The 13,487-nt window shown below is 45.7% G+C and overlaps 1 protein-coding gene across 1 annotated transcript in view; it reads right to left on the reverse strand.

Annotated features, from left to right (window-relative positions):
- Positions 1-13,487, reverse strand: part of SLC9A1 (solute carrier family 9 member A1) — a 155,437-nt gene that overhangs the window by 30,299 nt on the left and 111,651 nt on the right. Inside the window, exon 9 of the mRNA XM_082248060.1 lies at positions 1,450-1,561. Coding sequence (XP_082104186.1) covers positions 1,450-1,561 — 112 coding nt within the window. The remainder of the gene's footprint in view (positions 1-1,449; positions 1,562-13,487) is intronic.

Consider the following 13,487-nt stretch of genomic DNA (forward strand, 5'->3'; position numbering starts at 1 on the left):
TATAACATGTCAAATGTGTAATATTAATAAATGAAAAGGAATAGGTCTTAAAGTCTACATACTCTGTAGTTGTATCCAAATTAAAGCGGTTGTAAACCGCTGCAGAAGAAAAAAAAAAAAAAAGCTAGCACAATTATGAAATACTTTACCTTACCTTAGAACAAAGCCCTCTGCTGACAGGGCTTACATCTTGCCCCTCATCTTTCTTCTGGGTTTGCGGACTCCGCCTGTGTAAGTTGTCCGAGCCGCGAGGACGTCAGTCCCACGCATGCTTGGGGGAGCCCTCCATTCTGGCACAGTGCTCTGAAGGTCTGGCATGGTATGCGGGACCTTCAGAGTGCATGTGTTGGGGATGTCACTGGCTGCATCCAGTGTGAATATCTCCTAGATATTAATTTTACCTACAGGTTAAGCCACCTTATAGGCTTACCTGTATGTAAAAATCCCAAAACTGACTTTTTTACCGCTTTTAAAGCTAGACTTCATATATTGATTGTAATATACATGTTAATTATTGCACCTACCCAACTCTACTGCCGTTAATTATTTCTGCTTGGTTAAGGAACTACTGTCCTTTTCTCAACTGAAAATGCAGCAGTATAAAGATCAGGTACAGTATTTAATAAGCTCCCTATCAACAAGTTTGCTAGGTTAAGGAGTGTATACGTGCACAGTTCGCATTTTGTTCAACCAGCGAGTTGAATAATAATATAATAAAAAAAAAAAAAAAAAACAACTGACAGATTCCTGCGTTCACGCAAGTGTTGCGTATACAGGGATCTTCCCCACCATCCTCTCCTCTAGCGATGCCGATTACAAAAAGCTAACAAAAAAAGACAATCTGGTATTTTTTACCAGTTTGATTTTCTTGAATGCATAAAAAACGTACCGTATTTATCGGCGTATAATGCATACAGGCGTATAAAACGCACCTTAATTTTATGAGGTTCAGGGAAAAAAAAAAAAAACTTTAACTTTGTAGCAAAATAAGGATCAGTGTTCATCTGCATCCTCACCATTGCAGCCTCTTTGCCCATATGCAGCCTTGCCTTTGCCCATCATTGCAGCCTGATTACACAGAGCCGGGATCTCCTGTGCACCCAGCGCTCGCAGTCACACACAGTCCCGCCTCCTTGGACAGCTCTTATGATAGACAAAACACTGGTCCAATGCTGGGACATGTGGGATCCCGGCTCTGTGTAATGGCGTGGCGCTCTCCCCCCTCCTTCCCCTCCGAGGCAACCAGGTACAAATTGGCGTATAACACGCACACACGATTTGCCCCCTATTTTTAGGGGGGAAAAGTGCGTGTCGTACGCCGATAAATACTGTAATTAAACAATTTTTACATCCACACGTCTCATTTTTTAAAAGAGCTGGAGTTTTTTTTTTTTTTTTAGAGAATATCAAACGTTTCAAAAAAAAAAAAAAAAGTTTTAGGTATCTTACCCTTTGGCGGGTCTTTTGCAAGTTTGTGCGCAGGATCTTGCGTATCTCCTCCTCTTTCCCCTTGGACAATGCTGGAATCATTCTATCCTGCTTAGGCTTAGTCTGAATATTTCTGAAGAGAAAAAAACAAAAAAAACTTACTATCTTCACACATGGATTCTCTCCATTAGCTCAACCAGTCAGTTTGACTGTGTGAAGCCACAGCCAAAGTCTGGGAAGCTGACCACTGAAACAGACCATACAGGGCTCACAATTCTGCTAAATAAGGTGAGTTGGCTGAAATTTAAGCCTTTGGTGGCCCTGCCAATACTACACAGCTTGAACAACTTATTTGTTAAAGCTTGAAATATCCAATAAATTTCGTTCCACTTCATGATTGTGTCCCACTTGTTGATTCTTCATAAAAAATTACAGTTTTATATCTTTATGTTTGAAGCCTGAAATGTGGCAAAAGGTTGAAAAGTTCAAGGGGGCCGAATACTTTTGCAAGGCACTGTATATATACACACACAAACACACACACACATTATATATATATATATATATATATATATATATATATATATATATATATATATATATATATATATATATATATATATATATATATATATATATACACACACACACACACACACACACACATATACATACATATATATATATACATACATACATACATACACACATATACACATACACACAGTGGGGAAAATAATGATTTGATCCTCTGCAGATATTTGAGGTTTGCCCACTTACAAAGAAATGAAGGGTCTATAATTGTTATATGTGCATTTTAAATTATAAAGGACAGATTATCAACCAAAAATGCAGAAAAAGCACATGATACAAAAGTTAGAGTTGCAGTTCAGTGAGGTAAAAACTATTTGATCCCCTACCAACCAACAATAATTCTGTCTGCCGCAGACTGGTTACAGTATGTGCTCATGTGGTACATAGATTAGTTCTGTCAAATAAGAATGTGCTACTACTGACAACTCATTTATATGTAGCCAAGCTGGGACTACTGTGTATATGAAGATGGTGTGAATATAATGTATACTTGGACATATTGCCTACCACCGTGTGGCGGCACTGTTTTCGAACAAAGATGACATGACTTTGTTACGCGAGTATGGTGTCTCCCCACTTGGGTTTCACATTTACTGAGTATCCATGCCCCATCTGTCACTCACTCTGAATGTTGACTTACAACATTTACTATATTTTCAGATATGCCCTTATACACATACTCCTGATGAGTGGACAATGCGACCCATGAAACGCATCGTGTTAACGTCCAAAATGTATTTATGTGCATATTGTTATTGCCATGTCATGTTTCACTGATGATTTGCATTATTATTATGTCCATGTTATGATGTATGACTTGGATATGTATTTATATGGTTACTATTTTGCTCATCACGTTTTTGCTAATAAACCAGATGCAGTGCAATTTAAATGACACATTGAGTCCTCCTCATTTGAAGTCCCACCGGGCTATCTTTCCTTGTTTTGTACAAATATTTGGGATAAAAGGTGTACTCAATTTACAGTGTGGATCCAATATGTCCTGTTTTTCATAATGTATACTCGAGTTGCTGTTCGGCCACTGTCAGAGTGCTCCTTTAGGAATTCACATGAAGGATCGGCCTCTCTCCGGAAAGGACGAATTGGATTGTGGGGGATGTAGTCTGGAGGAGTGTGTGAACTGTGACATGGATAGCCGGCGGAACCATGCTCCCAGGGAGCTTTGGGACCCCCGGAGGATCATGGGGGAGAGCATATACTTTGGGTGGTGCCGAGTGCGCGCTCTCTTGCTTTTGGAACTCGTGGAGTAGAGATCTGAGAGGGAGAGCTGCTGGAAGACTGCCAGTGATGGAGGCCTGGGAGTGTGGCCTAGAGTGAGAGGAGCCCATCCTCAGCGGAGTGGATGTCGGCAGTCACAAGGAAGTGATGGATCCAGAGAGCTGAGAGGAGAGCGGGTGGCGCTGGACTGATTGTCTGAAACAGTGAGAGCTGAGTGCCTCCCTGCGACGCAGTATCGGAAGGAGAGGTTCCGTTTGTGGATGAGACAGTCACATGTGGCCGCTATACAAGAGTGCCTGGTGACATCTGTAAACGCTAAGTATAACTTTGCACACAGAATACACTGACAGCAGTTAGGATTGCACAAACATCTTTATACCTGGATTACAAATATCACACAGAAGAGTGATAAACTGCCAGTGAATAAATTGCAAGGTCTTACTAGGGTAGAACTGTATTTGCTGTATCTCTTAAAGGGGGCTCCCTGATATAGGATACAATCTTATCCGTCAGGTCTAGAGTAGCTGTAGCCCTGAGTTTAAAAAGACAGGACACAGCTTGTAGTTGTTATAATCGTGTTATACTCATCATAGTTACAGCCGATGATCATTAAGTCACTCTCACACACTTCATGTATTACTTGTGAATCACGCATTTACTTTTTGAGTGTCAGTCTTCTAAGCCCCTCCTCTATAATTGAGGTTTGGAGGAGTGACACTACACTACTGGTTTTTTAGGCACTTTTCATATTTCTTATGCAATTGTTCGCTTACCCATTCTATTCCAGTAAACAGTTAAACTGGTAACTGCTCTGTTGAGTGTATTCTTAAAGAACCTTGCAGGAAAATGACAACCTACAGTGCCTAGCGGGTTGGACGTTTCTCAGGGTCAAGGGAGTGTAGAGAATATTCCACTAACCAGCAGCCCTCAAGGGGGTCGTGCTACATATAAAAAAAGACACATGTCCACAGAATGGGATTTTTGACTGACTGTAAAACCCATTTCTCGGATGTTCATTGACTGACACAGCTCCTGATCTTCAGGACCATTTGGTTATACTGCCCCCTACAGGAGCAGGACACTAGGCAGGATCAATCTGTCCCAGTGAGTATACTCCCTCTCTCTGCTATAGTTACTTTTAGTTTTGCTACAAGCAGTGTCAGGAGAATTACAACTCCACAGAGTGGTGGGTGCTGTGTCCATCAATGAACATAATTTCATTGCTGGACACAACTCCTGAACTTCATGACCAATTGGGACGTCCCAAAGCAGTGTTAAACATGAGGGGTGGGAACAGCAAAAAAAATGACCAAGGCTAAACAGTAGCCAACCAGGCAACAGGAGCTCAACCAAAAAAAAACTTGAGCCCACGTGAAAAAAACAATACACCTTCAAAGAGGATCAAGTTCTCTAAACAGCAGCCTGCAAAACCTTGCAGCCAAAAGAAGCATCCACAGATGCCAACACAACCATTTTATAGAACTTTGTGAAAGTGTGCACGAACGGCCAAGTGGCTGCCTTGCAAACCTGTGTCACTGGCGCCTGATGACAGAAGCCCCAGAAGACACTAAGTGCCCGAGTAGAGAGCGCCTTGACAGGGAAAGGAGGAACCTGACCCCCTGATTGAACAGGCCTGAATAACCGTCTGTATAAGCCATCTGGAATGGTCGCAGGAGAAGTGGACAACCCTTTGGAGGTAGCCGGCATTCTAAGGTGGGCAGAAAGACCACATCAAAGGCATGCAAGGCAATTTCCTTTGGATGTTTTGGCCTGGGACACAGGGAAGGCAACACAATCCTCAGGAGGGATGTGTTGGAGCTGGAGAGAGTCCAGAGAAGGGCAACTAAACTGATTAGGGGATTGGAGGACCTTAATTATGAAGAGCGTCTGCAATCGCTTGATTTATTCTCCCTGGAGAAGAGACGCCTGAGGGGGGACATGATAGCAATTTATAAATATCTCAATGGTGATCTCAGCTTAGAAAATCAGCTATTCAGTCGAAGGGATTGCATGAGGACTCGAGGGCATACAATGCGATTAGAGGAGAAGCGTTTTAACCTCAGGCAACGTGGGGGGGTTCTTTACTGTTAGGGCTACAGGATTGTGGAATTCTCTACCACAAGAGGTGGTTTCTGCTGGAAGTATGGTGGCTTTAAAAAAACTGTTAGATGTACATCTCAATGATCAGAACATTCAGGGCTATGTGAGATGATTACAGCCACACACACCAACACAGGTTGAACTGGATGGACTATTGTCTTTATTCAACCTCACCTACTATGTAACTATGTAACAATGTCTTCATTCAAATGAAAAATCAGAGGCAACCTTTGGGAGGAACGACAGACGGGGCGAAGAAACACCTTATGTCTGTGAATCACCAAGTAAGGTGAATGACAGGATAACGCCGCCAGTTCCGACACCCTGTGCACAGAGGTGATAGCTAAAAAAAAAAAAAAAAAAGCCAGCTTCTAAGATTGCTAAAAAAAAGCCACCTTCTAAGATTGTGTAAGCAAGGGAATCTCCTGAAGGGTCTCAAAGGGAGGCTTCTGGAGGACCGAAAGCACCAAATTGTGGTCCCAAGGCGGCAATGGAGACCGCACTGGAGGAACCAAACGTCGGACACCCTGAAGAAAGGTATGCACCAGGGAGTGAGCAGCCAAGGGTCGTTGGAAGAAGACCGCCAAAGCTGACACCTGGCCCCTGATGGTACTCAAGGCCAATTTCTGTTCAACCCCCCCGTTGATGAAGGTCAAGATCCGAGCCACTGAGAAGGAGCGAGGATGAACCTCAAGAGAGACTCACACCACGCAATGTACATCTTCCACCTAGGATAGTAGATCTTCCTAGATGTAGATTTCCTAGCTTTTAACAGCATTGGAATCACAGACTCAGATAAACCTTCATCCATAAACACATGGCGTTCAACAGACAAGCCGTCAAAGCCAGCGACTGTAAAGCAGGATGGAAGATTGGTCCTTGGGACAGGAGATCCTCCCTGAGAGGAAGCTTTCAAGGAACGTTGGCGACCAGCCACACCAGATCGGCGTACCAAGCCCAGCGAGACCAGTCCGGGGCCACTAAGATGACCTGAATCCCTTCTGCCTTGATCCTGCGTAGAAGTCTTGGCAGAAGCTTGAGAGGAGGGAAGGCGTAAATCAGACGATACTAACCCCACGGGCCACCAGTGCGTCTGCGGCCTCTGCCAGAGGATCCCGTGACCAAGCCACAAACTTTTGCACCTTTCTGTTGAGGCGTGACGCCAACAGATCCACCTCTGGGATGCCCCACCGGAGAAAACTGATGAAACACCTCTGGATTAAGGCCCAACCAACGCCTGCCGACTGAGGTAATCAGCCTGCCAGTTTTCCCCCCCATTAATGTTTATGGCGGAGAGGGCTGGAACAAATCGTTCTGCCCACCTTAGAATGCCAGCTACCTCCAGAGCTGCCAGGACACTTTTTGTGCCCCCCCTGGTGATTGACATATGCCACGGCCGTGGCATTGTATGATTGAATGCACACTGGATATCCCTGAAGACGATCTGTCCAATGATCCAGGCACAGTCTGATCGCTGAGTTCCAAGACATTGATCGGTAGTCTGGACTTCCAGTGTCCAGATCCCTAGAGCAGAATGTCTGCCGAGGACGCCTCCCCAGCCAGACAGGCTGGCATCCATAGTGACCACCGTCCAGCACAAGGGGAGGGAGGATTTGCCCAGCCGCCAGAGACCGAAGCCACCATATGAAGGACTCCTTCGTTCCCCGGCTCAGCCGGATCAGATTGTCCAGAGACTGCAGAGTCTTATCCCATTTGGCCAGAATCTCCCTTTGCAGGGACCTCATATGGAACTGTACAAAACGGAACCCCCTCAAAGGTAGACACCATCAGGCCCAGGACCGGCATGTAAGTCCGGAGGGATGACCAACTGCTGGACAGCAGGAGACGAATTGTAGCCTGAAATTCCTGGCATTTGTCCAGAGGAAGGAGCACTCTGGCTAAGGCTGAGTCCAGAGTCAGACCCAGATAGTCCAGCTTGGTGGACAGAACCAGAGCAGACTTCTGGAAATTCAGAATTCACCAGTGCAGTAGGTGGTCATCCAAGTAACCCAGTACCGCAATCCCCCATTGGCGTAACAATGCTAACACTTTTGTGAAGACCCGAGGAGCAGAGGCGAGACCAAAGCGTAACGGCACAAACCGATAAGGTTACTCTCCCATGGCAAAGCGAAGGAAGCGCTGGTGACCGGCACATATTGGAATGTGAAGGCAAGCATCCTTGATGTCGATAGAGGCAAGAAAATCCTGCTGATGCAGGCATGCCACCACTGTGCAAATGGACTTGACCCGCACAAAGCAGCTCAGTACCTTGAGGTCCAGGATTTGACGCACCTTGACTTCCTTCCTGCGAACTGTAAACAGGTTTGACTAAAAACCCTGAAAAATGTTCCAAAGTCAGAACCAGGACAATTACCCCTTGAAGTAACAGGTCTTGTACCACCCCCAAACAGACCCGGTAAGCGGTCTGGGGACAGAAGCAAGTTGGACGGAAAGAATCTTGTCGGGGGACAAGCAAAACTCGATCTTGTAGCCAGACCCGATACAGGTGAGGGCGCACCTTCATTCATGCTGAAGGAGCCTTGTCCGCGGGTCTGGAGAAGCCCGCTCTCGGCTTGCCAGACCAGGTTTGTTTGGATCCTCCAGAAGAGGCCCTGAAAGGCTTCGAGCCCCTCTCAGTTGACCCAGAGGGATAAAAAAAAAACATGAGCCGAGGAGGGCCAATGTCTACGACGAGGTTCTGTGCCCTTGGTAGCCTGCGGAAGAAAATGTACTCTTTCCCCCTGTGAGACCTTTAATGTCATCATCCAGGGTAGCCCCAAACAGGCGATCGGCTTGAAAGGGGAGATCAGTCAAGGCCTTTTTAGAAGTCTGGTCTGCAGACCAGCATTTAAGCCAAAAGACAACACCGTAGGTCAACTGGCAAAACAGCGAGCCGAGCTACTAGGGGAGCCGCATCCAAAGCATCGCAGATAAACTGCAGCCCCTGGACCAGCTGATCCACCAGCTCACCAAAGGCAGGGGGGAGTGGTTCTCCCTCCAGGTCACGGCGTAAAAGCTTAGACCACTCGGTCAGAGTTTGCAAAACCAGGGCAAAAGTAAATACCGGCCTCAATGCCAAACCAGCCAGAGTGTACATATTACGGGCCACAGCCTCCGTCTTCCTGTCAGCCGGATCCTTAAAGGCAGGGTACTCTTCAACCGGAATCTTGGTTGCCTTGTTCAATCTGGAAACCGGAGGGTCCACCACCGGTGGAACAGTCCACTTCTTAAACCACTTGCCGACTGCCCCACGCAGATATAATGCGGCAGAGTGGCTCGGATGTGCATAATCATGTATATCTATGTGATTATGCGCTCGCGGTCTCATGCACGCCACCGGAGCCGGGCTCCTGCTGTGATTAGACACAGCGGGAGCCAGACCTCGAGAGGAGTGGTGGCGATCGCCGGCCTCCCGCAATCGTCACAGAAACTGACAGAAGACCCGCCTGCTTATGTAAACAAAGTAGGCGGGACTTCTGTCACACAGGCAGAGAGAGATCATGAGTTTCAGCTAAGCTGAAACCCCGATCTCTCTGTGCCTGTCACAGAGCCCTGACCCCCACAGTCAATAAGCATTATTAAGCATACATTAACCCTTTTGATCACCCCCAGTGTTAACCCCATCCCTGCCAGTGCCATTTATATAGTAACAGTGCATAATATTTAGCACTGATTATTGTACTGTCACTTGTCCCCAAAAAGTGTAAAAAATGTCAATTAGGGGTCCGATCTGTCCGCCGCAATGTCATAGTCCCGCCAAAAATCGCTGATCGCCGCCATTACTAAAAAAAACAAAAAAAATATATACAAAAAGTCCAAAAATCAAACCCTTAGTTTGTAAACGCTATAACTTTTGCGCAAACCAAATTAAAATAGGCTTTTTGGGATTTTTACCAAAAATATGTAGCAGAATACAAATTGGTCTAAACTGATAAATTTTTTTATTGGGAATGTTTTATAGCAGAAAGTAAAAAATATAGAATTTTCCAAATTGTCGCTCTTATGATGTTTATAGCGCAAAATCTAAAAACCGCAGAGGTGATCAAATACCACCAAAAGAAAGCTCCATTTGTGGGGAAAAAATGACATCAATTGTATTTGTGTACAGCGTTGCACGACCACACAATTTTTTGTTAACGTAGCGCAGTGCCGAATTGAAAAAATGGCCTGGTCATGAAAGGGGGTAAATTCTTCCGGAGCTGAAGTGGTTAATAAGGGACTCCTCGTAGGGGTAACGCCTAGTAAATCGCTTAGGGACCCCAAGAGGACGCTTTGGTCGTCCCCACTCTTTAGCGACAAATCTTTCAAAATAGGCGGGGAAAGGAAACACCTTTGCCGCTATGGATGGCTTGTGAGTGCCAAAAGGGAACCTGCGCCTCTGTCGCAGCTGCGTTTTCCATCTTCAAGGTCTCACGCACAGATACAATCGGTGCTTCCACCAGCGCCTTTTCGTGCGCAGTTGCAGATCTGGAGGAATCATCCTCACTATCTGAGAATCCTGGGCGCGTGGTCACAGACCCAGCAAGGTGACCCACGTCCGCGGAGGCCGAATCAGATTCAGGATCTGATGAAACAGATGAGGCAGGGGAAAGCAGGGGGCACCATTTTCTAGCCCGTCGCCCGAAAGCCACCTCCACCCAGGACACAAAGGACTCCAGGTCCGCCATGAGTGCATCGATGGATGGTTGGGACCCGGAGGGCACTACAGCCCCAGAGGAGGGATCAGGTGGGGAGATGTGCTCAAAAGTCTCACCAGGGGGATCCCACAAAAAGTGTAAAACACTGCAAAGGGACAACCCCCACTGCGCTGGCAGCACCACCGGGTCGCCGGGAAAAAAAAACCAAGGAATCCTCAGTAGAGAGGGAGAGAATCCCACCAGACTCACCACCCAGCAGAAACAGGCACCTGTCGCCACCAGGATAATCTGCACTCCATGTGCAGCGATCAGGAAGTGAAAAGATCCAGTCAGCACCAGGGGATATCATGGCCGTCGCTATTTTTAATAGTAAACCTCCGCAAAATTACTGCAGGGCTACATAAACATGGCAGCCATGCATAGAAACACACAGGCTACAGCAAAATGGCTGCACCACAAGGCTCCCTGGGAACCAGGAGGGATCCCTAGGCCTCAAGGACAAGCCCAGGCAAGACAGGGGGCAACCCCCCCCAACAGCCGATCGTCCGGTCACCGGCGGTGCACCCCCTGGCTCCCATTACCAGCATAGCGCCCAGCCCCCACCCCAGGGGATGGACCAGACCACCCACACAGCCCCAGCATAAGTTTGGGGGGGGATAGGGCCACAGATGAAGGGGGGTGCCTGATGGGATGAAGGGGGGTGCCCGCAAAGCCCTCCAGGCGGAGGGGGGAGCCACTCACCATTCCATGAACCGCTCCAGACAAAACCTCCTCTCCATCGAACAGGGGGCTGTCAGGCAGGAGGAATGCTGCGACTGAGGCCGAGACCTGGTTGTATTCGACCTCGTGAGGCGCTTAACTCACAGGACAGCCCCTGTCTGGTAGGGCTATGTCGTGGCCGACCCAGCATGGAGCTGAGGTCTGCGAGAGAGAGAGAGAGAGATCTTTCTTCCATTTAAACCCAATTTTAAGACCAAATAGCTGTCAAAGGGCGCCAGGGACAAGGCTGGAATGGGCTACAAGACCATCAGCAAGAAGCTTTGTGAGCAAAAGTAAACTGCTTGAATGATTATTTGTAAAGAAATATGAAAAAAAATAAATAAACATTAATCGGCCTCGGTCTGGAGCTCCATGCAAGTTTTCACCTCATGGGGTAAGGATAATCATGAGAAAAGTGAGGGATCAGCCCAGAACTACACAGGAGGAGCTTGCGAATGATCTCAAGGCAGTTGGGACCACAGTCACCAAACAAACCATTGGTAACAAAAAACTCCGCAATGAACTGAAAGAAGGCACATGTACAGGCTCATCTGAAGTTTGCCAATGAACATCTAATGATTCAGAGAAGGATTGGGAAAAAGTGTGGTGGTCAGAGAAGACCAAAATTGAGATCTCTGACATTAACTCGACTCTCGACGGCTGTGTTTGGAGGAAGAAAAATGCTGACTATGACCCTGGGAACACCATCCCTACATTTAAGCACAAAGGTGGAAACATTATGCTTTGGAACGGTTTCTTTGCTAAAGGTTCAGGCCAACTTCATGACAATGACCCAAAGCATACCGCCAAGGCAACGAAGGAGTGGCTCAAGAAAAAGCATATTAAAAAAGGTCATGGAGTGGCCTAGCCAGTCTCCAGACCTTAATCCTATAGAAAATGTATGAGGGGAGCTGAAACTTCGAGTTGCCAAGCAACAGCCAGGAAACCTTAAGGATTTACAGGAGATCTGTAAAGAAGAGTGGACCAAAATTCCTCCTGTGCAAACCTGTTAACCAACTACAAGAAACGCCTTACCTCTGTGTTTGCCAAAAAGTGTTTTTCTACTAAGCCATGTTTTTCTTGGGGATCAAATACATATTTTACTCCCTGAACTGCAACTCAATTTAGAACATTTGAAAAATTTCTGGATTTTTGGTTAATATACTGTCCCTATCATTTTAAGTACATCTATGATAAAAATTATACACTCTTCATTTCTTTGTAAATGGGCAAGTTTACAAAATTTGCAGGGGACCAAATAATTATTTTCCCCACTGTACTTGCCTATTTGTAGGCTCCTCTGGTCACGTGATATCCCATTTCAGCCAGAGCCAGCTACAGGGGAGAGACGAGAGTATCTGGTAATGCCTGAGCGATGATGTTACCCATAGGCTTACTATTGTCCATCTGTTGTTGGCACTACTTCCTCCTATGCAGCAGCCACTGCCTAACATAGGGGAGCCAATCATGTGACTGGACCAGAGCAGCTTGAAAATAGAAGTACAGACATCTTTTTTTTCACACAGGTTAGTTGGTATAGGTGTTGGCAGGGAGAGGAGGAGTGTTTTTAAAGCATAGTATAGTAAAAGCCCAGAATTCTACTTTTAAAGTGGCACTAGAGAAGGTTATCTAAAGAGTCAGACATACAAATTCCAGGCCTTACCCTTATCAAGGCAGCCCACAAACGGATGTATGATATAAAAACATATAAACATGCTACTGGGACTAAAGATGCAGCAATTTAAAATTTGGGATTAGAAGAAGAAATAGATGAGGCAAACCAAGAAACTGTGTGCTCCTAGAAGCAAAAACAGAAAAGCAGCAATATGAAACCTCATGTACCCAGATACAATGGTAAACAAAGAGTATAATGTTAGTTGAGATAAAGTTATTCAAATAAGTAGGCAGGAGAAAACCATTTTAATATAAATATAAAAAAATGTACATTCAGTATGGAGGTAATAAAGTTTGTTACGAGTTGCTCGTCTAAATACAGGCTGGTCATATTAAACGGATGACTGGAGATCATATAGTAAAAAGGATCCAGAAAGCAAAATTAGAAGAAAAAAAAAAATGAAAAAAATTTGTGAGAAAAATTACACAAGACTGAGAAAATTGGCTGGATTAAAACAGTGGGTATGCAAGAAAAATTGGAATCAGATTGTGAGTTGTGGTTAAGCATGGGAAAGAATGAAGGAAGCTCCAGCAGGAAGCCATGACTCGAGGAGTTTTTGCACTGCTACCGATTAACCCTAGGTTCACACCTATGCGTTTAGTGAATTTTGCAGAAATGCACTACAGTCCATATACATGGTTTCCTATTGTACACGTTCACATCTATGGGTTTTGCAGCTGGTGCGCTTTTGGAAAGGGAGAGGACTTTTTTTTCTGCATTTTGCGTGTAATAGACTTCAATAGAATCACACAATCACAAATGTTGTGTTTGTGATGCGATTTTTGATGCGTTTTGCGTGATTTTTGATGTGTTTTGCATATTTATTTTTCTGTTTAAACGCTGTATATAGCTGGTTGCTAAGGAGCGGGCCGGGAAGCCGGCTGCCACGTCCTTAACAACTGATAAGTCATTGGCTGTCAGCGGGGTTCCCAGATCCCGCTCCCTCATGTAAATGAGCATGGGGTACATTGTACCCCGTACCCATTCACCTTAACCACTTACCGACTGCCTAACGACTATCTACGTCGGCAGTCAGCCCCTACAGAGGCAAAGTG

The sequence above is a fragment of the Pelophylax lessonae genome (genome assembly GCF_965119305.1).
Source record: "Pelophylax lessonae genome assembly, chromosome: 2".
NCBI lineage: Eukaryota > Metazoa > Chordata > Amphibia > Anura > Ranidae > Pelophylax > Pelophylax lessonae.